We start from the raw sequence: 25,169 nt of genomic DNA, 5'->3' as shown, positions 1-25,169 counted from the left end.
AATTTATGAACCTATATTCCATTGATATAATGACTATTGTGTCTTAAACATATGACCCTTCGAAAATGTTTATCACTTATACATGGAAAAAGTAAACAAGTATCACCATCTAGCTATAACTAAAACACAACAGCTTTAACAATTTTTGCTGTGTGTTTTTAAAAATTCTATAATAACTTTATTTTATAAGTACACACACATATATAAGAAGAGAGAAAAAAATTGATGGTTGAATAAAATGTCTTCACTCTGAAGCCCAACTCATCATATTATATAGCAAAATATGGATTGTCATTAATTTATTGAGTTTTTAAAATTATACATATCAATATGTAAAATAATTTAATCCAATTTATAATTTCTTTTGTTCTTGATATGTGAGGTTTTTTTCTAATGTTATAATGTATTGCTTTAACATCTAGTACCATTAAATTGATTCTAAAGTTGGGAGTATGGTAGTATGAATATGAGTCGTTAATTAGTTAGAATAGGAGATTAAAAATAAAATTTAGTAAATTAAAACCTTAGACCTCAGACCTAAGATTTTAAGGGTTGGATGATGTTTAGCCAGTTGTCTCACATGTGAAAGCTGCCATTACCATCATCTTCTTTCATCTTTTGCCTTCGCCATTTTCTGAGAACGTTCCTGCTGTTTACGTTATCTAGTTATGATTTCTGCCCATGATAAAATAGGACAAATATCCTCTATCTTTGGCCACCAAGGCAAAAGTTACTGGCCCTCCAAGTAGTGCTATCTCCCGCTTTTAATTTCCTATAGAGATTCTAGTAATATGGCTTCTTTTTTCAGTAATTATGACTCAAAATGTTGACCCATACTTTATTACAGTTTTCCCCCTAAAACGTGGTAAACAAAGCTCAGAGACAATTTAAATTATTAGAGGTACAAATACTGCATACCTTGAAACTCTTATTCCTTAGTACACAGATTTGTAAGTTTCATGTACCCATAGTCAACGGATTCTGTGCCACCATTCAGGATGTACCACCATCCACCATTCTGGCTGTACCATCCCCAACACCCACCCCTACCAAAATATGCAATAAAAAAATGTTCCCTTACTTGGAAGACCATTTCCCCTCCAACACACACACACACACACACACACACACACACACACACACACACAAAGAGAAAGAGAGAGAGAGAAGGGAGAGACAGAGAGAAGGGGGGTGAAAGAGACAGAGAGAGAGAGACAGAAATGGCTTAAGGATCTAGCTTCCTCCCAAGTAGTTGGAACTACAGCCGGCCCACTACGGATGATGCACTTCCTAGGGTTTAGAACTCCTGTCTTCTACATCTGCCCCCAGAGACTCGGTCAATCTATGCACATAGTGAGCAATCAGAAAACGTTTGTGGAATATTGTTGAACGTCAAAAATCACTCTGGGCTCCGTAACCTTGGCTTTTTGTTAAAGATGATGAATCGTCACAGGATAATTTTCGCATCCAGAGTCCAGACTGCAATTGGGTTAGAAACTGTCCTAATACGTAGATTTCACCATCTCTGCCCCGAGGAAGCAGAAGGAACCCAAGAAAACGGACAACTATGCCTTCGGCCGCCAGCTTCCAAGTCGGCCAGATGATTATTAAAAACACAATAATCCTCAGTCAAGGGCGTCGCTTCAAAATGCAGTGCAGGCTGGGGCGAGTTGCGAAATCCACGCCATCCCGCACCTTTGTCGCCCGCTCTTCTTCCGCGCAAGGCACGCCGGGACAGCGCGGAGCCCAACCACCGTCACCAAGGCAACTAGCCTGCACGCTGTTGTCTTGGAGACCGGCTGGCACCTTAGTGAGCCCAGCAGAGGGGCCGCCTCCGCCCGCACCTAGCCAGGATGCTTCGTCGAGGCTATAAGGCCTCTGAAAGGCGAAGGCACTTGAGTGAGAGGCTCAGCTGGCACCAAGACCAGGCACTGAGTAGCAGCATATACCTCCTACGAGAGATGGGCCCCACTGGCTTCCTGCTGAGGGAGGAGGAGCCAGAATACATGGATTTCCGAGTAACTACCGCCTCTACCGCCCCTACTTCGCCACCGTCCCCGCCCACCGTGTTCCCCTCCTGGCATACCCAATGTGCATAGCCACCATCACAATCCCTGCGGTTACTTGCTGCCTCACCCCGGAAAGCGTCTCCCCGCGAGTGTTCCAGAGCCTAAAAGACGTGCAAATTACAGAAGGAAATAGTATTTATTGGAAGTTTCTTTTTTGGAGGTTAAGACTTCAAACTGCAACTCTTGTAAAAGATGATGGATCTTGATCTTTAGGCTTGAAAATGTCAGAGGCTTTATATGAATATCTGGTTTGCATTACATGTGTTCTTGGATCCGTTGTTAGTGGTCTTTAGTCATGTAAATCAAACGAAATGAAAATTCTACGATCTGCTAGCATACTGTAAATATTTTCTAAATAAATAAATAGGTTTCCCTTTACTCTTTGCTCACTCTGAAATCATATGAAGGCTCTATTAAAGGATGGTTTAAATGGCAATACCTTGGAAAGGTATTAATGAATAAAAATTCAAGTTTGCTGAAAGACCACAGATGTTTCATATTTGCATATTCCACCCTTAACCACTCAAAAATCAGCCACTGCACTACCTCCTAGGAGTTGACTTATAAAATTTTACATTAAGGCCATGCAGTTTAAGAGTTGAATGCAATTTACTAGTCTGTGCTTATTTAAAGCATATTTTTTACTTTGTTCCTTCAATACTTACTATATTTGATTGTTTTAGCCAAACTAGTCTTGGTGAATAAATTTTGTCCTCTTGAATAAATAAATTCACCGACTCAAATGCATCAAACAAAAATCCAAAATGAGCTGCCTTACAAAACTGCTTAGCTCCACCCCAAAGGAGAACATTTTTACAGTAAGGAATTTATGGGTTGATTTTTGCTTTTTTTCTCTTTTGACTTTGGAAATTAGATTTATTTTCACCTGCTTAACGGCAGGTCACTTTAAAACCATCTTAATTTGTTAATTTGCTAATAAAGACAAATAATGAAATGAAAAATCAGCCTAGAGACTGGTATCAAGAGTTAAGATTCTCCGATAGAATCTATTCAACCTTTTTGAATCACCTAAACTAAATTACCTCTTCAAATCTCTTTTATTAACTCAGTTTTGCTCTCTCAAATTTTACTGATCTTTTAAAGTACGAATTTTTCTTTTAAAGGTTTTTCTAGGAGATCCTCATGTTTGTAACTGTTCCACATTTCTGAAAGGAGGGGAACTTTGTAAGCATATCTGCTGGTAAGTGATTTTCCATGAAGATCTTCCACAAAGGAGCATATTGGTGTGTTACATATTTTGCCTTTTTCATGGTCTGAATAACAGCAAAATTAAAGAAATTTGGTGCTTGGGGAATATAAAGTTAAAATGGTCATAGCTTACCAATAAAATTTTCAGTATTTCATTTTATTCTGAAAACTGAATAACGTTTAAATTGGGAAACATTTTATAATGTCAATGCTTTTAAATAGAAAAAAATCAATTTTAGATTCTCATGTACGAATGTGAAATCTAACTATAAAACAGGGGGGGAAATCCTGATCTTATCACTGATGATAATTATGTGGTTCATTTGAGATATTGCTGTGCTTCAACAAATTGTGTTTCCAGGATCACATTTTCTTGAATATCAAATGTTCCATTTTCTACATGTATACATAGGTTGAAAGTATTCACCTTTTCCATATTGGCCTATGGCAGTCAAGTTTCAAAATATTTTCCTTTTCAATTAACATTTGACTATAAATCACTTTTAAATTTTTCATTTATTTTTATATATTTAGGGGGTACAAGTTCAGGTTTCTTACATGCATATATTGCATAGTGGTGAAGTCTGGACTTTTAGTGTACTAATCACCCCAATACTGAACATTGTACCCAATAAGTGATTTTTCAGCCTCTACGCCCTTCCCAACCTCCCAGTTTTTATAGTCTCTGATGTCTTATTTCACTCTATATGTCCATGTGACCCATTGTTTAGCTTTCACTTACAACTGAGAACATACAGTAATTGACTTTCTATTTCTGAATTATTTAACTTAGGATAATGGCCTCCAGTCCCATCCATGTGGCTACAAAAGACATGATTTCATTAATTTTTATGGATGAGTTGTATTACATTATATATATACACACACACACTATATATATATATACACACACACACATATTATTAATGTGGTATATTTATATACCACGTTTTATGTATCTAGCCCACCATTATGGATACTTAGGTTGATTCCACATCTTTGCTGTTGTGAATAGTGCTGTGATAAACATATGAGTTCAGGCATCTTTTTGATATAATTTTATTTCTTGCCCTGTAGACATATACCCAGGAATAGGATTGCTGAGTCATGGTAGTTCTATTTTTAGCTTTTTGAGGACTCTCCCTACTGTTTTTCATAAAGGTTAAACTAATTTACATTCCTAGCAACAGTATATAAGCATTCCCCTTTCTCCAGGTCCTTATCGACATTTGTTGTTTTTGGACTTTTTAATAATAGTCATTATGACATGTATAAGATGCTATCTCATTGTGGTTATAATTTCCATTTCTCTGATGATTAGTAACGTTGAGCATTTTTTTATATGTTTGTTGGCCACTTGTATATCTTCTTTTGAAAAATGTCTATTCATGTCCTTTGCCCACTTTTTAATGAGGTTATTAGGTTTTATCTTGTTGAGTTATTTCAGTTCTTATAAATTCAGGATGTTAGCCCTTTGTCAAATACATAGTTTGTAAATGTTTCTTACCATTCTTTAGGTTGTCTGTTTACTCTGTTGATTGTTTCATTTGCTGTGCAGAAGCTTTATAGTTTAAGTCCATCCAACTATTTTTCTTTTTGTTGTGTTTGCCTATGAAGACTTGATCATAAATTCTTTGCCCAGGCCAATGTCTGGAAGAGTTTCCTAGTTTTTCTTCAATTTTCCAAGTTTTTTGTAGTTCAAGGTCTCACATTTAGGTCTTTAATCCATCTTGAGTTAATTTTTGTATATGGTGAAAGCTATGAGTCCACTTTCCTTCTTCTGCATATGGCTAGCCAATTTTCCCAGCACCATTTATTGAATAGGATGTCATTTCCCTAGTGTCTAATTTCGTTGACTTTAACTATAAATCTTTGAAGATAGAAGTAGAACTCCACTGAAGATTATGTCTATTAAATCTGAAATTTTTCCTCTAGTGTCATAATCTATTTGTAGGGTAATTAACCTCTAGAAAAGAAAAAAAAATGCTTTAATTTAAATACAAATCAACTCCTTTTGTTTTGCCTACCTATACTCATACTAATAAATTATTAATATTATTTTAATTTATTTGATAGTTAACATGAAAAAATAAGAAATTAAGAAAAGATTATGACTTTCACATTTCTAGTGCTTGTCTTTACAAGTAAAAAACATTATATAATTATTTCTAATGTTTTTACTTATTTTTTTGCTCTTTTATTTTATTCAGTTTTTATTAAGCATCTAGTAACACAAGTTATTTACTCTAGTTGACATAAAGATAAAATATGGTCCTTTCACAAGTTACAATTTGGTATTATGATTATATTTAAAATAGGGTTTTTTTCTATTTTCATTTTATGTCAGGGGAAAGGTATTCTCTTTTATTATATAATTCATGTTGTGCAATATTGTAACCATTAAGTAAATGGAAATATAATCAGTGTTCCATATACTAAAGTATATTTAGTATCATTGAATAATAATTTAATAGGTATTTCCCACTTTTTAAAAAAAGTTGCATTCCATTTTAATTGGTAAAATTTTTAAGTATTTTTTTCTATCATGTGTTAAAGAAGTGTATGTAGGAAAACAGCCATTTGGTACACTATCCAGAAAATTATTCCATTTCCAGAGAAATTTAAAGGCAGTATCATAAATACCTAAATCCCCTCTTTATCCTTTCCCTGTGAATAACTGTATGTCATAAGAAATATGTGGACTCTGTCTGACAAATCTCTTGACACTAGCTGTCATTTTCATTAATCATACTTTTTCACATATGCTTATTTTAAAACATAAGCTTAGCAACTATTATAAGAGAAAATTGATGAGTCTTAAGTTTATTCATAACACTTCCCATAATATAAATCTTATAATTCAATTTCTATTCTAAATATTTTTAAATGTCTTTTGAGTTTATGTCAAAAATAAATGTCTCGATTTTTTTTCTACTTGTGAATGTTAGGGTCTTGTTGAAAAAATTCAAGCTTCCAAGGAACCATGAATGTAAGTTTTGGGGTTTGGGTTTTTTGTTTTTATTTTACTAATTTAAAGTTTAAAAATATAAGAATTTTTTTATTTAACATTTTCTAAATTTAGATGGTTATTTTTCTAGGAAATCTGGTAACTATCAGTAGCTCAGCTTCTTAAACTTAAGACACTTGGAACATTTTTCATCTTAAAAAAATGTAACTTTATATGTCATTTTCAAACTCATAGGCACTTAATAACAACAGATATGAAACAATGGCCAGTTATTCAGTAGAAAAACATTTATGTATTCTAAGAAAAGGTTACAGTGGTTTCTGTGTCTAAAACTATTTTAATTGTGAGAAAAACAGTGAATGTGGTTTTTTCAGATCCCAGAAATAGACTGTTGGTATGGCACATTGTTTTACTCAAAAATGTTTGCTGAATGAAATTTTTTTGCAAAACAAAAGCAGAGTAAAATGTAGTTTTTAAGTGAGTTCTTAAATTGAGTTTAGAGTCAGTTATATATTTGTATAAGTTTCAATTCCAGAGTTCCCAAAAATAAGAGAGAAAGAAAAATAATTGCAATACAGGTCACTTAAATTTGTACATTTTATAATAAAGATACTGTCATTGTGAAAGGGTTAACTGCAGTTAAGGAATTGTTTGACCTATACTAGACCCATCTAAGAACTGCATTTTTAAAAGTATTAATAAATGTTTCTGATATTAATGAATAATTAAAGTGATAATTAGTTTTTTTTTTTCTATTCAAAAAGAATGTTTTATTTAGGCAAGTTTATTTCCCCCTAGCTATTATAAAATTACAATCACAGTAGACATATTTTTAAAATTCTCCCAGATAATAAATTACCATTAGTGTTTCACAGGGATTTTTCTCTTTTTTCACTCTACATATTTTTTTAGAAATGTCCCCCATTTTCCATGCCTCCAACTGTTAACTCTATACGGTGATTCCCAATCTTACCAGCAGACCAATATTTCCAGTTGCCTTCTGGGGCAGCTCAATTTGGAGGTCCCATGGGCATCTTAAATACTGACTTCTCCATCTGTGCTCCGCTCTTAGATTCCCTACCTCACATAGTGGCTTTCCTTTTTATTTTCTCTTCAAAGCTATAAACCTTGATATTCTGATTTTTTTCTCTCTCATTCTCTTCTGCCATATATCTACCCATACCACAAATCCTGCTTGTTTTACATCCTACATATTTCTCAAGTGTTTCTATTTCTCCATACTCATTCTTACCTTTGTTCCACTTTCCTCAGCCCTTAGTACAGTTCTAAGTAGCCTCCTTGTTTCCAATGCCTGCATTTTGCACTTTGTCTTTCACCCTCCAGATAGACAGATTCTTTCTAAAATGTCAGCCTCTTCTTAATCCTCTCTCTCAGTCCCTTCATGCATGACGACTAGGTTGTATGATTTTATATATATTGTTTTCTTTTTGACTTCTCCATTGTATTCACTGAAGTTAAATGTTGACTCTTTCTCCAAAGTCTTATTCTCTACACTATTCTTCCATATCAGTTTCACAAGCTTCGATACTGAGGCTGTCCAATAGAGATATAACATACATATGTAATTTTCTAGTAGCCATATTATAAGAAGTAAAAAGAAACAGGGAAGTAATTTTAATATGTATTTTAACTTAACCCAGTACATCAAAATATTATTGTGTCAGCATGTAATCAATATAAAAGTTATCAGCTATTTTACTTTTCTTATACTAAGTCTTCGAAATCTAGCGTGTTTGTTATACTTACAGTAGATCTCAACTCTGACACTATATTTTCAATGGAAATATTCGATCTGTATATAGACTTCGTCAAACTTTTCAGTTGAAAAATAGATTCACATATCCAAATTGTTACATACTTATACATTTTTCTGTAACTATAGATTATCAGCTTTAAGTTAAAAACTAAATTTTTAATTTAACAAAATTTAAAATTTGTTTTGTCAGTCACACTCGTCAAATTTCAAGTACACAAGAGCTACCTATGGCTAATGGCTACAATATTCAACAGTGTAGTTCTACCCAATTAAATTCAACAAATATTTATTGTACCACATATTAGCCAGGAGCTCTGCTGGGTGCTTTTTATAAATTGAAAAATATGTATTGCTAGTATATGAATGTCTTTCATCTGCAAGCCCAGCAATTTTGTATTGATCAATTTAATATTTTACATTGTATTATTATTCTTTGCACTTAGTGAAGACAGCAACCATTCAGTCTACAGCAGGGAATTTTTTAATGTTTAAAATTAATCCTATATAATTTGAGAATTTATACTTCCTTCTAAAATAAATATTTTTTATATCTTTTGTATTTAAAAGAAATTTTAATTAGTAAACATTGAGAAAATCCCATGTGTACAAAATAATACTAGAGAGTGTAATAATATTCAAAGAAAGTAAGTCTTAGTGATCTTAGAATGCGGCGCGGTGGGTCAAGCCTGTAATCCCAGCACTTTGGGAGGCCGAGGCGGGCGGATAACGAGGTCAGGAGATCAAGACCATCCTGGCTAACACCGTGAAACCCCGTCTCTACTAAAAAAATACAAAAAACTAGCCGGGCGTGGTGGCGGGCGCCTGTAGTCCCAGCTACTTGGGAGGCTGAGGCAGGAGAATGACGTGAACCCGGGAGGCGGAGCTTGCAGTGAGCCGAGATCCAGCCACTGCACTCCAGCCTGGAGCACAGAGCAAGACTCCGTCTCAAAAAAAAATTAATTAATTAATTAATTAAGGCTAGAATAAACATATATGAAAAATAAAGAAAACTATAAATAACTACTCCTTAGGATTATGTGTAGTATTTAAGTAAGTGTGGAGGGAATGTTACTTGTAATGGAAGAGGAATGTTTTGAACATCATTCAGAGATTCTTTTCTAAAAGGAATCTGGAAGCAATTATCTACATTCCAGTGTTGCATATAAGAAACCTGAGACTCTCTTTTCTTTTCAAAGACTGACAAAAAATGATTATATGGGAATTTTATTATGAAAAATGTTAATTTTTGAACACTGAACATTCTTTTTTTCACAAATATTTTCCCAACAAAAGCTAGATTTACCACCTGATAGTTCCTTTTAAATACAATAACTAGTGAATACTATCTGTTCTTTTTGGAACTAAATATTTATGAATAAAATTAAAACCTCATTAAAGGAAATTTTTCTAAATTCTCACCAGAAAGATGTAAACTTTTTATTTTCTATTTTCCGTTTATGATTTTATATATATCATAAAACAGCCTAATATTCTGTCAGAATTATGTGTTCTGCTTTTATCAGACATTGTTACTTTATATTTTCTTTTCTTTTTCTTTTTTTTTTTTTTGAGATGGAGTCTCGCTCTGTCGCCCAGGCTGGAGTGCAGTGGCAAGATCTCGGCTCACTTCAAGCTCCGCCTCCCGGGTTTACGCCATTCTCCTGCCTCAGCCTTCTGAGTAGCTGGTACTACAGGCGCCCGCCACCACACCTGGCTAATTTTTTTGTATTTTTTTTTCTTAGTAGAAACGGGGTTTCACCGTGTTAGCCAGGATGGTCTCGATCTCCTGACCCCGTGATCCGCCCTCCTCGGCCTCCCAAAGTGCTAGGGTTACAGGCGTGAGCCACTGCGCCCGGCTACTTTATATTTTCAATGCTATATAATCTCTGCTATATAATGACTTTCATTAAAAGTCATCAAAGGCTAGCTAATATTTCACTAAATATGGTATATTATAAGCAATTTAACATTCTTCCACTATTAGGCATTTATTTCTAACTACTTGTTATATACTTTGTATATAAAGCTTTTTGTTCTTTTCAACTATTTCCTTAGCCTAAAGTCTTATTGTGTTTTGGAGTAGAAGTGTTATATTTTTATGTCTTCCCCTCATATGTACTGCCAAATATGTTGTCAGAATACTTTTGCTGATTTACGTGATTTCAGCAATATGTCAATTTCTTTATTTGTTTTTTGGATTCCTGTATTGGCACATTTTACCTGTAGTACTTAAGCATACAAAGAAAGATATTAACAGCATATTTAAGAAATATGAAAATAAAGACACATAGAAATATTTTTCCATGTTAGTAATATTTCTATAATTTTGGAAAGAAAGCCAGCCACACAAAGGAGGAAAAATACGAGATACAAGGTTCATAGTAATCTATCCATGCCTGATAAATTAAATAAGAAAAGAGTTTCTATTCTCTGGTATATTTATTTAACATTCCTTTATGGAAGATCTAAAATGTCTTCAAATACCTTTTTTATTATACTTTAAGTTCTAGGGTAAGAAATAACATAAAGCAAACAAATCATAACATTTATTATAGTGTTTATTCAGTCAGTTTTATTTAGTGTCTGTGCTTTATTCTTATTTCAACTCATTTGCCTTTGATGCAAATAAAATTGAACATCTTCCACTGCCTTGTTTACTATTTGTGTTTTATGTGAATTGTATTTTGGCTATTTATTAGGATAAAACTGCAAACATAATTATTATAAGCATTACTTTTTTCAAATGTTTTTCTAATCTATAAATTTTTCTCTATGACTTTATTCAATTTTGTTATACATATGAATTTTTGTGTTATTAAATCGGATCATCTGTTCTTTTCATGTTTATTCTTTCGATCCTTTAAAAATTGTCTTTCTTCCATAGTATCAACAGTTCTTTGGGGTTTTTTTTCTGCTCTTTTTATTATTTTTGTTCTTCATTATATAATAGCATCAGTGTGTAGTTGTTTTGGTATAAGTTGGAGGTTGGTATTTGGTTTGAGTTAATTTTCTTCATATTGCCACCCAGTTATCTCAGTAACAGTTATTAGATAATACTTCTTTTGCTCTTTGTTTAACAATGTTTATTATTTAGAGCATCCCATATATTATTACCTTTATTACTTATACAACACATTGTGATGTCAGTTCAGATTAGGTGCCTTGCTCTTCTCTTTCAAAATATTCATGTATAATCTTATGCATTAATTTTTCCAAATTCACTTTAGAAGAGTTTGTTTCTTCCTTTTATTTTCCAGTTCACATTTTACCACACAGAACAATTTGTTGCCAGCTTCTTTTATGAAATTTTATTCTTCAGTATTTCTGCTGACCCAATGCATCTTTATTCCCCAAAGCACAATATTTTGTTATTTATTTTTCTCTCCTTTTTTAGAGAGCAGATGTTGCTGTGTCTCTATGACAAATAGCCCTTCTTCCCCAAAGTAATGGTTAACTAATGTATGATGCCCTCCCACATTCCACTTGCCATTCCACCTCAGACAGGGGGCGGCGATTTCTGTATTGAAATGTAACTGTGATGTTTTCAGTGTTTTTAGTGTTTAGTTGGGGGGGTCTTTCCAGAAAAGCAGAGCATTTTATTATCTTGGAAATAATTTTTAATTCATATATAGTAAAAAGATATATAAAATGAATAGAAGGCAGGGGACCGATAACAACTAGCATTTAAATTATGACATGTTCAGGAGTAGGAGAGGGAAGGGGGAAGCAGCAAAGAGATGGGCCAAGGAATAAAGAATCTAGGATTCCCTGATCAAAACTATAGGCACTTAGAACATCATTCTCTTAAGGACTGCAGAATGGAGAAAATTCAGAATTCAAAAAATGCACCTGCTAATGGTGCAGGCAATATAGGAACTAATAGATTGTCCTGAGAACCGCTGACCAAATCTGTTGAGGACGAGGCTAATGAGACACTCTTTTGTAGGTACACAAAACAGAAACAGAAAATAGGCGCAATTAGTTAAGTCTTGCTCTTCCATTAATTTTTAATTCACTTATTCATCTAACAAATAATTACAGTAGCTACTCAGATATCAGTTTCCTCCTTATGTATTCATGTCCCATTTATTTTAATATTCCTATATGTTCATAAAATATTTGTTATGGACAAGTGAACAACTCAAAGTATAAGACATGATTGTAACACCAATCCAAAGATGAACACTATCATATTCAAGTGCACTGTTTGCATTGACTCTTTTTTAGTAACAAGAAAAAATAAATTTATATTTTTTCATATGACTCTCTTCTGACATTTTGGCTCTGAGAAAAATGTAAAGAAGTGGTCAATGTCAGTGTGATAATTCAGTCAAAACTCTCTGATATTTGAAAGAAAATTCTAACTTTCAGCATAAGTTGTTACCTCTCTGTAGCTCCAATTTTGTGACTGAATTTTAATACTTTGGGATTTTTCACTAGCTGCTTTACAATTGGGTCTTGGAGAAAGAGAGATAAGTGACTTGCTTCGGGGGATACATCGAGTTCAAACTCCCCAACCAGGAACAAATGACCACAATGAACATGTTGAAGAAGATGGGTACATTAAACAGAAAGAAATTGATTCCGACGATATCTGCTCTATTTGTCAAGAGCTACTTTTAGAGAAAAAGCTTCCTGTCACCTTTTGCAGGTGATGTATTTTTTTCTTTGGATTCTTAAAACTAATTAAAAATTCTAAAACATATTTGTGATTTATTACCTTAGGAGACATGATAGGGAAAAAATAGACAACTTCACCTGCCGCTAATTTATACTTAATTAAATTCCTTTGTTTCCTAACACACACACACACACACACACATATTATATATTTATATATATATTATAATATATATTATATATGTTAGGAAACAACATATATATGTGTGTGTATATATATTGTGAGCTAAATATACGCTCTTACTCTAAATCTTTCTGAACTACACTATAAGGGTAAAAATTGAAGCATAATTCCACAATTATTCCTCCTCTCACCTTAAGTAACAGAAGTAATTTCTGTGTTTTTATTTTATACATATGAATAAATGTTATGGCTTATTATAGTTATAAAGACTTCCCTGGAAGTAAAGATTATTTTACTTTGAAATTACAAAAATTATTTTCAGTTTTTCAAAATTCTATCTTTAAACCTAAATAATTCAATTTTCACATATGCAGAAATGTTTACTGAGAGTCTAATGTTCATGCTTTTCTTCACAGCACTATAAGGTTGAACTTGAAAAATTTGGACAGCCATTTGCCATTGCTTTTTCTCCTGATCATTCTTTTTTCTTCTGATAATTTAACAAAACTTTTGTACACACTGTAGTTGTTCATATGTCTGCTTCTATTGCATATTGTAAAATTAACTAGTTTCCAAAATATTTCTCTCAGCAGCTATTTCTTTGGTACTACCATGTATTATGTGACTTCTGGAAAAGTATGGTGGCACCCCTGCTCTCAGTGAAGCATTTTATTAAAATAATTATTATTATTTTCCCTTGTGTTAAGCCTATATTCATTCTCACTTTACAAATGAAAATATTTTAATGTTGCAAAATCTCTCACCATTTCATTGCAAAGAAGGAAAATTTAAGTTTGGAATTTTGATGTATTAAAGATGATAGATTACTAGAGTGAGTGAGTGTGTGTGTGTGTATGTAATCAAGCTATAGCTGAAAATCAGTTCAGAATCTATTTTTATGTGGAATAAAGATGGTAGCACAGGAAATTTTACTTATATAAATATATATGTTATATATATATATACAATGGATATATAAAACTGCTCTATACAAATGATAAACTTGAATTTTTATCTCTCATAGGTTTGGCTGTGGCAATAGTATTCATATAAAATGCATGAAAATCTTAGCTAATTATCAGAGTACATCAGACACTTCCATGTTGAAATGTCCTCTGTGCAGGAAAGAGTTTGCACCATTAAAACTTATTTTGGAGGAGTTCAAAAACTCCAGCAAACTTGTAACTGCAGCAGAGAAAGAGAGACTGGACAAACACCTTGGAATTCCCTGTAATAACTGCAAACAATTTCCAATTGAGGGGAAGTGTTATAAGTAAGTGTTCTCTGTAAACTATAAGCATGTGTTCTTTTTATTTTTTTACATCAGGAAACTTTGAGCATTGGAGCACCCATTCTATAGCTTCCCTCTTCCTGCATATACTGTTTGACTTGTGTGACAACTGCTTATTTAGGACTTACAGACTGACCTCTATCTCGGTCCAGTATCTCAGGAACTCCAATCATTTTATTTTCTTCTCCTGTGCAAGGGTATTGTTTTGAGCTCTGGTCTAGATTGGGTCTGAAGTAGCACCCCATCCTAGAAGCTCTGGACACAGGATAGGTGGTTTTAGCTTAGATGAGTTTCCAAGCTCAGAGCCTTGCTGGATCTCTCACCCTCTGTAACTTTATTTGAACTACCTTTGAGGTCAGTTCCAAAAATTCCAAAGATTGGGCCAGAGGGACATTGACTAGATTGACTGAATATTTAATCCAGTCTTCCCTACTCCAAATTGCAATGAGTACAGATTTTGCTTTCTTTCATATCTTACACTTCAACAACAACTACAAAAACATAGTAATTATTAGAGCAAACAATTTTCACTGTGAGTAACCCCCAAACTTTCCCACAATTCTCACGATAAAACATAAATTAATTGCTATGCCTAGGAAACTGTATTTTCTTAATTGAAATTTTAAGTTAACAGTACATCAATAAGAAAACATTATTTCAATCTTGTTACATTTTTTTGAAATGCATCAGTTTATTTTTCAGCCTTCTTGAATTACATTATGATGAGCCCAATTTAAATTATATATATATTAAAATTCATAAAGCCATAAAACATTATCATATCCAACAGCAAATTATACCTATCTCCTTTGAATTTAGTTTTGTTTTCTGTATGTGTTACACAGAAGAAAGTTAATTATTCACAAAAGTGTCTGCTGGAAAATGGCTGGCCTCAGAAGGCTCCTAGGGAGGACTCTAACTTGGGGAGGAAGTACAGAATGTTTACAAACTTTTCGCAAGAGGTATTTAGCTAGGTTCAGGAATGTTGTTTAAAGAGGATTCCAGGAAAAGGAAGGACTTGATCTTCGGTATTAGCAGCCGTCATATGGGCAATTTAAATTTTCTCAAGAAGGGTGGATAGCACCAGTGAGGGAGGGGCTAAGGTCACATGTTAAAGAGGGGGCTGGGATATGTGGGGGAACAAGGACATGTGAGGGTCACAGTATAAAATTCTTAGTGCTTACGATGTTCCCCAAATGGTTTACATACAATTTTAGTATAAATCTTGCTTTTAGGTATGTTGATGACAGTACACTCCTGTCACTCAGAGCTTTCTGACTGCTTTTTCTGCCCTTGGGCATTATTATTCCTACTAAGTAAACACATGACCCACTATCCTGCCATCTGCCCACTAGTGACCCTACACTCTCCTTTGAGAATCTTTTCTTGTCTCATAACTTCTCCTCTAGGGATCTTGCTAACAATTACTCGTCTCTGTCTCCATTCTCTTTTACAAATTAAAGAATGCATTTTCAATGTTTGTGACTCCATCCATCTTCCATTCCCTCAAGTACTGACATTTCAGTCATCAGTCTGAAAAACTATTTCCATTTCTTTTAGGAACACATTGAGTAGGAGACAAGATTAACTAGAAAGTTTCTTCATTCCTTCTTCATTAGAATTTCAGAATTTAACTACTTCATCTTTTAAGAGGTTAATTCCAAAATTACTAGATATATGTTAAAATACAGAGATGCTTAACTTTTTTTAAGCCCAGCATACTTTGATGTATTGAATAAATGGCACCATTTATTCAACCTATTGCTGTTAATTATTAAAATCTTCCCTGTATGTACAAAGAGTAATAATGAATAAATTAGCATTTGCTTCTTTTAAGATGTCTGAGGTACATATTTTCTTAAATTTTTCATGGCAATAATCTTCTAAATATTTGATAACTTGAATAATAAGTTTACATGATTACTGCTCAGAATATTTTCAGTTTAGTAAATTATGTTGCAAGTAATTTAAAATCCTCTGCTTGTGACAAAATTTTTATAAACAATATAACTTTTAGATTGGGCTTTTATGGAAAGTGGTTTTTTTTTGACTTCTCAATAGTTTTTACTGAGATCTTTTATTTTTACCTTTTTCCATTCTGTGGGAAAAAAAGAATATAATTTTTATTTTCAAGAAGTATGCTGCCAACTCTAACTCTGGCACTCACGAAACAACTGGAAAGCAGCACTGGATAATCAAATGACAGAATATCTAATAGAGTGTAGATCCTATAAGAATGTAGAGAAAGAGGTAAATGAAAGCTAAGATAGTCTGAGAAGGCATCATGGAAGGGGCATGTGGTGGACAAAATAATAAACTTCCTAAAACGTCCACATCCTTATGCCCAGAACTTATATGTCATAGAGGAATTAAGGTTGCAGAGGAAATTAAGGTTTCTAATCACTGACCTTGAAATAAAGAGGTCTCCTGGATTCTTTGAATAAGCCTTGTGTAATCATATAGGTTCTTAAAAGTAGAAGAAGGAGGCAAGAAAGTCAGAGGGAAATGTGATTGTGGAAGAAAGGCGGAGAGATGCTACTTTGTTTGTTTTGAAATGGTCACAAGCTAATAAATGTAGGCAGCCTCTAGAACAGCAGTCCTCAAACATTTTGGCACCAGCGACCAGTTTTGTGGAAGACAGTTTTTCCACAGGGGTTATTGGGGGATGGTTTCAGGATGAGACTGTTCCACCTCAGACCATCAGGTACTAGATTTTCATAAGGAGCACACAACCTAGATCTCTCATGTGCGCAGTTCACAATAGGGTTCACACTCCTATGAGAATCTGATGCCACCGCTGATCTGACAGAAGGTGGAGATTTGCTCTCCCACAATTCACCTCCTGCTGTATGTCCCGGTTCCAAACAGGCCACAGACCAGGTCAGCGCCTGGGGTTGGGGACCCCTGCTCTAGAAGATAGAAAGAGCAAGGAAATAGATTCTCCCCTAAAGCCCCCTAAAAAGAGCAAGGAAATAGATTCTCCCCTAAAGCCCCCTAAAAGTAACACAGCCCTGCCAACCCATTGGTTTTAGCACGCTGAAACTCATCTCAGACTTCTATGGAAGAGTAAGATAATACATTTGTGCAGTTTAAGCTAAGTTTGTAGCAAATTTTTACAGCAGTAACAGGAAACTAATACACAGTGTGACTTGAGATGATCCTTGTCATGTTTGAATTGTTCCCGGGAAGTTTTGGTCTGAATTTTTCACCCAAAACCATCACAATAATAGGATGTTTTTTCTTGCGTGTTTTGATGTTTTGTATTTTTAGGTGTACCGAGTGCATAGAATATCACTTATGCCAGGAATGTTTTGATAGCTGCTGCCATCTTTCCCACACGTTTACATTTCGTGAGGTACAGTATCCATCTTGAATCTAATATGGTGTTTCTATTTGTCCTGTTGTAGAGCTAAGTCAGTCTAAGAATAAGAAGAATAACATAACACTGTGGAACAGAGCTGATTGGTTTTTAATACAAACCTAAAGCTATATTTTTAGGAGAACTCTTTTTCATAAGGATGCACAAAGCAACCAGTTCTTACACTGGTAATTTATAAAATCTAACATGATAAGAAACATCTGATGACATTATGAATAAATTTTCAGAACAGAAAATATAGCCATCAAACTTGAATATTAGTTTTTAAAGAGCTGTCAACATTACAAATTGTCTTATAATGAAAAGTCAAAACATTTATGATTTTCTCTTAAATTTCCTTACATAAACAATAATGAAACATGGAATTTTACTGGGATAATTTAAATCGTACACTTTAAAAGTATCTCCTGATGTTGAATAATACTACTACTTTCTACTTACCAGACAGGATAAAATAAAACATACACAATTATTGTTATTTTTTACCTTAAAAAGTAATGCCATTATAGTAGCTGTGCAATAGTGTATGAGACTCACTCACAATTTGTAAATACTTTAACGTGTTGAAAAACAATATATATGCTTAAAAATATTGTGTATTGGCCGGGCGTGGTGGCTCACACCTGTAATCCCAGCACTTTGGGAGGCCGAGGTGGGCGGATCTTAGCCAGGCGTGGTGGTGGGCGCCTGTAGTCCCAGCTACTCAGGAGGCTGAGACAGGAGAATGGCATGAACCCAGGGGGTAGAGCTTGCAGTGAGCCGAGAATGTGCCACTGCACTCCAGCCTGGGCAACAGAGTAAGACTCCGTCTCAAAAAAAAAAAAAATTGTGTATTATTCACATTGATATGCAACCTACTAATTTTTATCCACAAAATGAAAATATCCATGACTTTGCAAAGTAACATTTACTTTTCACCTATTACAGAAAAGAAACCAAAAATGGAGATTACTAGAAAAAAGAACAGATGAAGCTGTAAAATACATAGATACTAAAAATGAGATAGAAGAAAAGATGTCACATTTTCAAGAAAAGCAAGAGTGAGGTTCCCAGTAAAATTTATATTTCTTGTATGACCGAATCTTTGAATAACTTTTCAATTTGAATAGGTTGTATTTATTCTCTTATTTATTATTTAATTACGATTAAGCATTTAGATACTAGGTGGCATTATACCATCCAATTGAAGAGCAAGGCTGTAGAGTCAGACTGCTTGAATCCAATCATAATTCAACCACACATTGTCTATGTGACTTGTGGACTAGTTACTTCACTTCTATCTGCCACATTTTCCTCATCTTTAAAATGGGAGTAATTGTTAAAACCAACCTTGTAGGAATTTTTTGAGTATGAAATGAGTTAATACACACAATAAATATTCAAATAATGTTATCTATTATTTTTAATTTGACCAGAAACTATACTAGATACTAGGGATACAGTGGTTTCCTCAGTAATCAAATAATTATCGACGTAAATGTAAAATTGAAACTGACATCAGTTATGTTTAAATAAAAGCAGATTCAAATATATTTGAAATTTGCCTTTGAGATAATTGGCCTCTAGGGGAAAAGGCCAATTTCTTTGCTTCATTCTCCCTCTTTCTACCCTCTACTTCACCCTGTTGGAAGAAGAGTGCTGAGCAGATTGGTTTTATTTCAGAACATTGATTCAGAACATTATTAGTGGAGAGGTCTCCAGACCTTTTGCAGTAGTCCTGTTCAATTACAGAAAATTTAGGCTGGGCGCCGTGGCTCAAGCCTGTAATCCCAGCACTTTGGTAGACCAAAGCAGGTGGATCACCTGAGGTCAGGAGTTCAAGACCACCCTGGACAACATGGTGAAACCATGTCTCTACTAAAAAAATACAAAAAAAAAAAAAAAAATAGTGGGGAGTTGTGGCACATACCTGTAATCCCAGCTACTCGGGAGGCTGAGGCAGGAGAATTGCTTGAACCTGAGAGCCAGAGGTTGCAGTGAGATGAAATGGCAACACTGTACTCCAACCTAGGCAACAGAGTGAGACTCTATCTCAAAAAATGAAAGAAAGAAAGAAAGAAAGAAAGAAAGAAAGAAAGAAAGAAAGAAAGAAAGAAAGAAAGAAAGAAAGAAAGAAAGAAAGAGAGAGAGAGAAAGGAAGGGAAGGGAAGGGAAGGGAAGGGAAGGGAAGGGAAGGGAAGGGAAAGGAAGGGAAGGGAGGGAAGGGAAAGGAGTAGCCTGTTGTATAATATTAAGAGATTGTGTACATTATGAAACACATAGAAAAGAGACAACTTTTAAAGGATGGGATTAAATAGAAACTAAAAATACTTTCAGTGAATCAACTAAACAAAAAATGTGCTTGTTCTCACTAAATATATATATGTGTGTGTGTGTGTATATACACCCATACCCCCACACACGTGCACATACACACGTATATGTAAGTTTCTATCCAAACTTCAACTGATATATAGCCCATGCCCATGGGTACTGCACACACATTGGAGACTAGAGCTCTTGTGGGGCATCAAATGAGCCTACACAAAGGCTTTGCAACTCCATTTTCCCTGCACAGGTATCATACTTCATCCTGTTAGAATGCTAAATTGTATAACTAATGGTTGGACTTAGGAGATATTGGGGGACAGGGAGTTCAGAAGAAGAACATTAGGGGAAGAAGGACATTTTAGGCAGAGAAAATGGAATAAATAAAGAGAATTTCAGGATAAGAAACAGTAGGTAACAACCTTAAAAGAGTACTAAAAATATACATTTTCATTGAAATTAGATGACCCTGGTAAGAGCAATTTCTATAATATGATGGGGATATATCTGCAGAGTAATGAGAAGTACAAACTTTTCTGAAGAATATATTTGAACTTTGTTCTGAACGACTTTTGAATGACAGGAACATATCTGACCTTTTAACCAAACTTTTTTTTTCTGTTAAAGATTTGTTGTATCTGTTTTACCAGTTGCAATGGCATCAAATAGCAGTTAATTCATAGTATATCATCTTAGTTATGTCAGTCAGTATTTTTGGTACAAAAAATGGAGTTGGTACTTTTAGAGTTAAATTAACAGAGTCTAACAATATTGAAGTGATAAGAATATACACCAAACGAAAACAAATTTCATTATCTCTTATGATCTACCAATTTATTATAGTAGCCTGGAATATTTAATGTGGCTTACTATACACTTCACTTCCTACCAGAAGACAGAGTGAATTGGGTTGTATTTTTCTAAACAGTTGCCTAAGTGTTGACTCAGACTAAAATATTATAATTTGAGTATATGGTCTGATTTTATTGACCTTAAAGTGCAACTCAAACTCAAAAATTTTGGGTTAGCATTTTTATTTGATACGACTACTTAAAACTTTTTTTTTTTTTTTTTTTTTTGAGGTGAAGTATCACTATGTCGTCCAGGCTGGAGTACAGTGGCGTGATCTCGGCTCACTGCAACTTCCACCTCCTGGGTCTAAGGGATACTCCTGCCACAGCCTCTTGACTAGCTGGGATTACAGGCACCCACCACCATGCCTGGCTAATTTTTCTGTATTTTTATTAGAAATGGGGTTTCGCCATGTTGGCCAGGCTGGTCTCAAACTCCTGACCTCAGGTAATGCACCCACCTCAGTCTCCCAAAGTGCTGGGATTACAGGTGTGAGCCACTGCGCTTGGCCAAAATCTTTGTTCTTTATGAAGTTGGATCCATATTGTTCAGGATCAATAAAATAGAGTTTTTAACTCTATAATATATGAGATTAATTATCTTTAGTTCAAGAAAACCTAGGGTTCATTGCATTATTTATATAGAGACTACTTACCTACCCTGTGCTATTGATCACTTCCTGATCTATAATAACATGTAAACACTCATGTCTCTTCTTCTTCTCATTCAGCCAAGTTTACACACCAAAACACGTTGTAAGATCACTGCCTCTCCAACTGATTACTAAGAATAGTAAGCTTCTTGCTCCAGGCTACCAGTGTCTACTTTGTTTGAAGGCATTTCATCTTGGTCAACATACAAGATTGCTACCATGTACTCACAAGGTAAAAGTCACATCATTTTAGTTTTACTTTCCCTGTAGGGTCAATTTTCACAAATGAAGTGACAATTTAAGTCTGTCCTTTTACTTTTGAGTTGTACTCTGTACAGAGGTGTTCACATTGCACAGCACATATAGAAAGAACTGCCACAGAGACTATTGAGAAGGCAGCTTTCTCCCTGAAGATGTGTTTATACTGATTAGTACTCATTTCTGTATATACTATCTAGGAAAGATAAAATGGTACTTTAAGTTAGATTCCTTTATCTACTTTAGCTATCTGTAGAAAGAAAAAGGTTATAGAATACTACTATTTTGCTATGTATTTTTATGAGTCTTAAGATGAAACAGAAATGCCTAAGTTGACAATTATTATTTCATATGAACTCACTGGAATCAGCATAATACTACTTGATCACTATATAAATTGATAAGCAACTATAAAGTGGTTGATAACCAACATTTTTTCTGAAATAAAGTTGCTTCAGTAAATAAACAAAGCTTCAGTAGTAAAGCTTTAGAGTCATCCTTACTTAAAATGGCTAATTGTTTTATTTCCAAAAATTTAATTTGTTATTTTATATTTTACTGTTATCAGATCCACTTTCAACCCCAGTTGGTTATGACTTTTAAAATAATTTTCATTAGAAATAATTAGCAGTGAAATTAATAGCTTTAGAGAATGTTTAACAAAATTATGAGTGCTATCCATAAAAGTCTTTGCATTTTAATATAGAAAATGGAAATCAGTCCCTACATCAGTTATATATAGAAGTGAACTTCTTCAAAATATTTTCATGAAACTTGATAAATAATTATTTTTCAATTTTGCTAAATATTTTTAATCATACAATTTTGAAACTGGGGGAAATTTACTTGAATAATATTATAAACAAGATTAGTATAGTTCTGATTAGCTTATCTTTTTTTAAAGTTTCACAGGAAATGTATTGACAATTGGCTATTCCACAAGTGCAATTCATGCCCTATTGATGGACAAGTTATATATAACCCTTTAACTTGGAAAAATTCAGCAGTGAATGGACGAGCACATCAATCTGTTTCAAACAGAGACATCATTCATCTATCAAAGCAGAAAGAACCAGATCTTTTTATTCCTGGTACTGGATTAGTCTTAAAACAAAATAGACTTGGAATTTTACCTAGCATACCTCAGTGTAATTTTGATAAATTGAATACACCTCAAAGCCCAAAAGATGCCTGTGAGAATATACCAATAGACAATTTATGCTCTATCCAATTAGACAATTCAAATTCAAGAAAATTAACCTATGAATATAAAATTAGCCAACATTTTCCCAGATATCTTCAAGATTTACCCATGGTATCATTTGGGAAAATACCATCTCAAACATTTCTTCCCCCTATTGTTCATAAGAATATCGTATGTCCCACTGCAATGGAAAGTCCATGCATCCGTGGAAAATACCACACTAGTCAAAGCCGGATGACTAAAGGCTGTACATGTAATAACCACAACCTAAAGAAGACTCCTGGCACTAAAATAAGAGAGGACAATAAGAGATCAACTTTACTTTCAGAGGATTTCAATCTTATTGTCAATTGGAGCACAGCTAAACTTAGTTTGTCTAAAAGGTATAATAACTGTATGGGGGAAATTACACGCAAATGTAGTCATCTGTCAAGACAGCCTGTGTCTCACTCTGTAAATACAAAAGGTACTGAGCTATCTTTAACAATAGAAGGAGTTCAATTGTGAGAAAGTATTTTTATTTACTATTAGAAAATATTTGAATGTTGAGCATAAAAAATGTTTTATATAGAACATAAAAAGCACATATAGTCTTGACAAATGTATATAAAATTATCTCTTGGAATTTGACTACTTACCTATAAACAGCTCACTACACTTAAAGGAAATGATTCTATTACTTATACGACTTATAGCATTAAGTCTTCATGAGTATATTCCGGATGTTATAAATAATGAATAATTTTTAGAGCCTTTGTCTTATTTTATTCTGATGTTAGAAATGTTTTACTTAAATTAAGGAAATAGAGTTTTCCTACTTTGAGTCACTGTTTTCAAATATTTTTTATGGTAGCACATAACACGCAGGGATTACTTCCCGGTACTTCTGTATTTTTTGCATTTTTCTTGCACTAGTAATTACCACAAACTGATTAAAAAAAAAAAAAAAACTTAAAAAACTCCATAAAGGAGTTTTCTTATACATGAAATGAAAATAAAATGAAATGCTATCAGCTATGTCACATTTATAATGGTCTTACCGTTTTATTTTCAAGAAACTTATATAAGTACTTCCAATACAATCACTATTATTGAAGGATCTGTAATTGTAAATCTGCTCTATTTTCAAAGTAACCATTGTTTCAAAATGTTCATTTGAAAAAATATAACCCTTAGATTTTTATTTTAAATTATATGGCTCAGTTTCTTTTCAAATGTTTTTAAAATTATTGATGCTATATTGATTTGTATTATCTGTCACAAGGAAAAAATATCCCCTGCAAAGGACATGATCTCATTCCTTTTTATGGCTGCATAGTATTCTATGATGTATATGTACCACATTTTCTTTATCCAGTCTATCATTGATGGGCATTTGAGTTGATTCTGAAATCAACCAATTGCCGTTGTGAATAGTGCGCAATGAACATTCATGTGCATGTATCTTTATAATAGAATTATTTATATTCCTTTGCATATATACCCAGTAATGGAATTGCTGAGTTAAATGGTATTTTTGCTTCTAGATCTTTGAGGAATCGCCACAATATCTCACAATGGTTGAACTAATTTACACTCTTACCAACAGTGTAAAAGCATTTCCTTTTCTCCACAACCTCGCCAGCATCTGTTGTTTCCTGACCTTTTAATAATCATCATTCTGACTGGCATGAGATGGTATCTCATCGTAGTTATGATTTGCATTTCTCTAATGATCAGTGATGTTGAGCTTTCTTTCATATGTGTCAGCCACATGAATGTCTTCTTTTGAGAAGTATCTGTTCGTGTCCTTTGCCAACATTTAATGGGATTGTTTTCTTCTTGTAAATTTGTTTTAAGTTCTTTGTAGACTCTAGATATTAGACCTTTATCAGATAGATAGATTGCAAAAATTTTCTCCCATTCTATAGTTTGTCTGTTCACTCTGATGATAGTTGCTTTTGCTGTGCAGAAGCTCTTTAGTTTAATTACATCCCATTTGTCAATTTTTGCTTTTGTTGCAGTTGCTTTCAGTGTTTTCATTATTAAATCGCTGTCCATGCCTATGTCCTGAATGGTATTGCCTAGGGTTTCTTCTAGGGTTTTTATGGTTTTAGGTTTTATGTTTAAGTATTTAATCCATCTTGAGTTAACTTTTGTAGAAGGTGTAAGGAAAGGGTCCAGCTTCAATTTTTTGCATATTGCTATCTAGTTCTCCCAGCCCCATTTATTAGATAGGGAATCCTTTCCCCATTGCTTATTTTTCACTCTTCTTTTTAAAAGAACCCTTCAAAAAAGATAGACAATCTTTTAGAAAAAAAAATAGATATAGGACTATCAACAGTAAAAAAGTTGGAATGCTAGTTGAGATAATGCCATAAAATTCATGTTTTAGTTATGAGAAAGATATAATATGGATA

The 25,169-nt window shown here is 33.7% G+C and overlaps 1 protein-coding gene across 1 annotated transcript; it reads left to right on the top strand.

Annotated features, from left to right (window-relative positions):
* The first annotated feature begins 1,589 nt into the window (after nucleotides 1-1,589).
* Nucleotides 1,590-23,798, top strand: ZSWIM2 (zinc finger SWIM-type containing 2). Its single transcript, XM_007965577.3, has 9 exons — nucleotides 1,590-2,018; nucleotides 3,194-3,270; nucleotides 6,227-6,267; nucleotides 12,464-12,674; nucleotides 13,852-14,100; nucleotides 17,389-17,473; nucleotides 18,425-18,537; nucleotides 21,387-21,540; nucleotides 22,471-23,798. The coding sequence occupies exons 1-9, from the start codon at nucleotides 1,854-1,856 to the stop codon at nucleotides 23,275-23,277; spliced, it is 1,902 nt and encodes a 633-aa protein (XP_007963768.3). The 5' UTR covers nucleotides 1,590-1,853; the 3' UTR covers nucleotides 23,278-23,798.
* The last annotated feature ends 1,371 nt before the right edge of the window (nucleotides 23,799-25,169 follow it).

The sequence above is a fragment of the Chlorocebus sabaeus genome, chromosome 10 (genome assembly GCF_047675955.1).
Source record: "Chlorocebus sabaeus isolate Y175 chromosome 10, mChlSab1.0.hap1, whole genome shotgun sequence".
Classification (NCBI taxonomy): domain Eukaryota; kingdom Metazoa; phylum Chordata; class Mammalia; order Primates; family Cercopithecidae; genus Chlorocebus; species Chlorocebus sabaeus.
The sequence above is the reverse complement of the archived record's forward strand: the minus strand, read 5'-3'. Positions and strand labels throughout refer to the sequence as shown.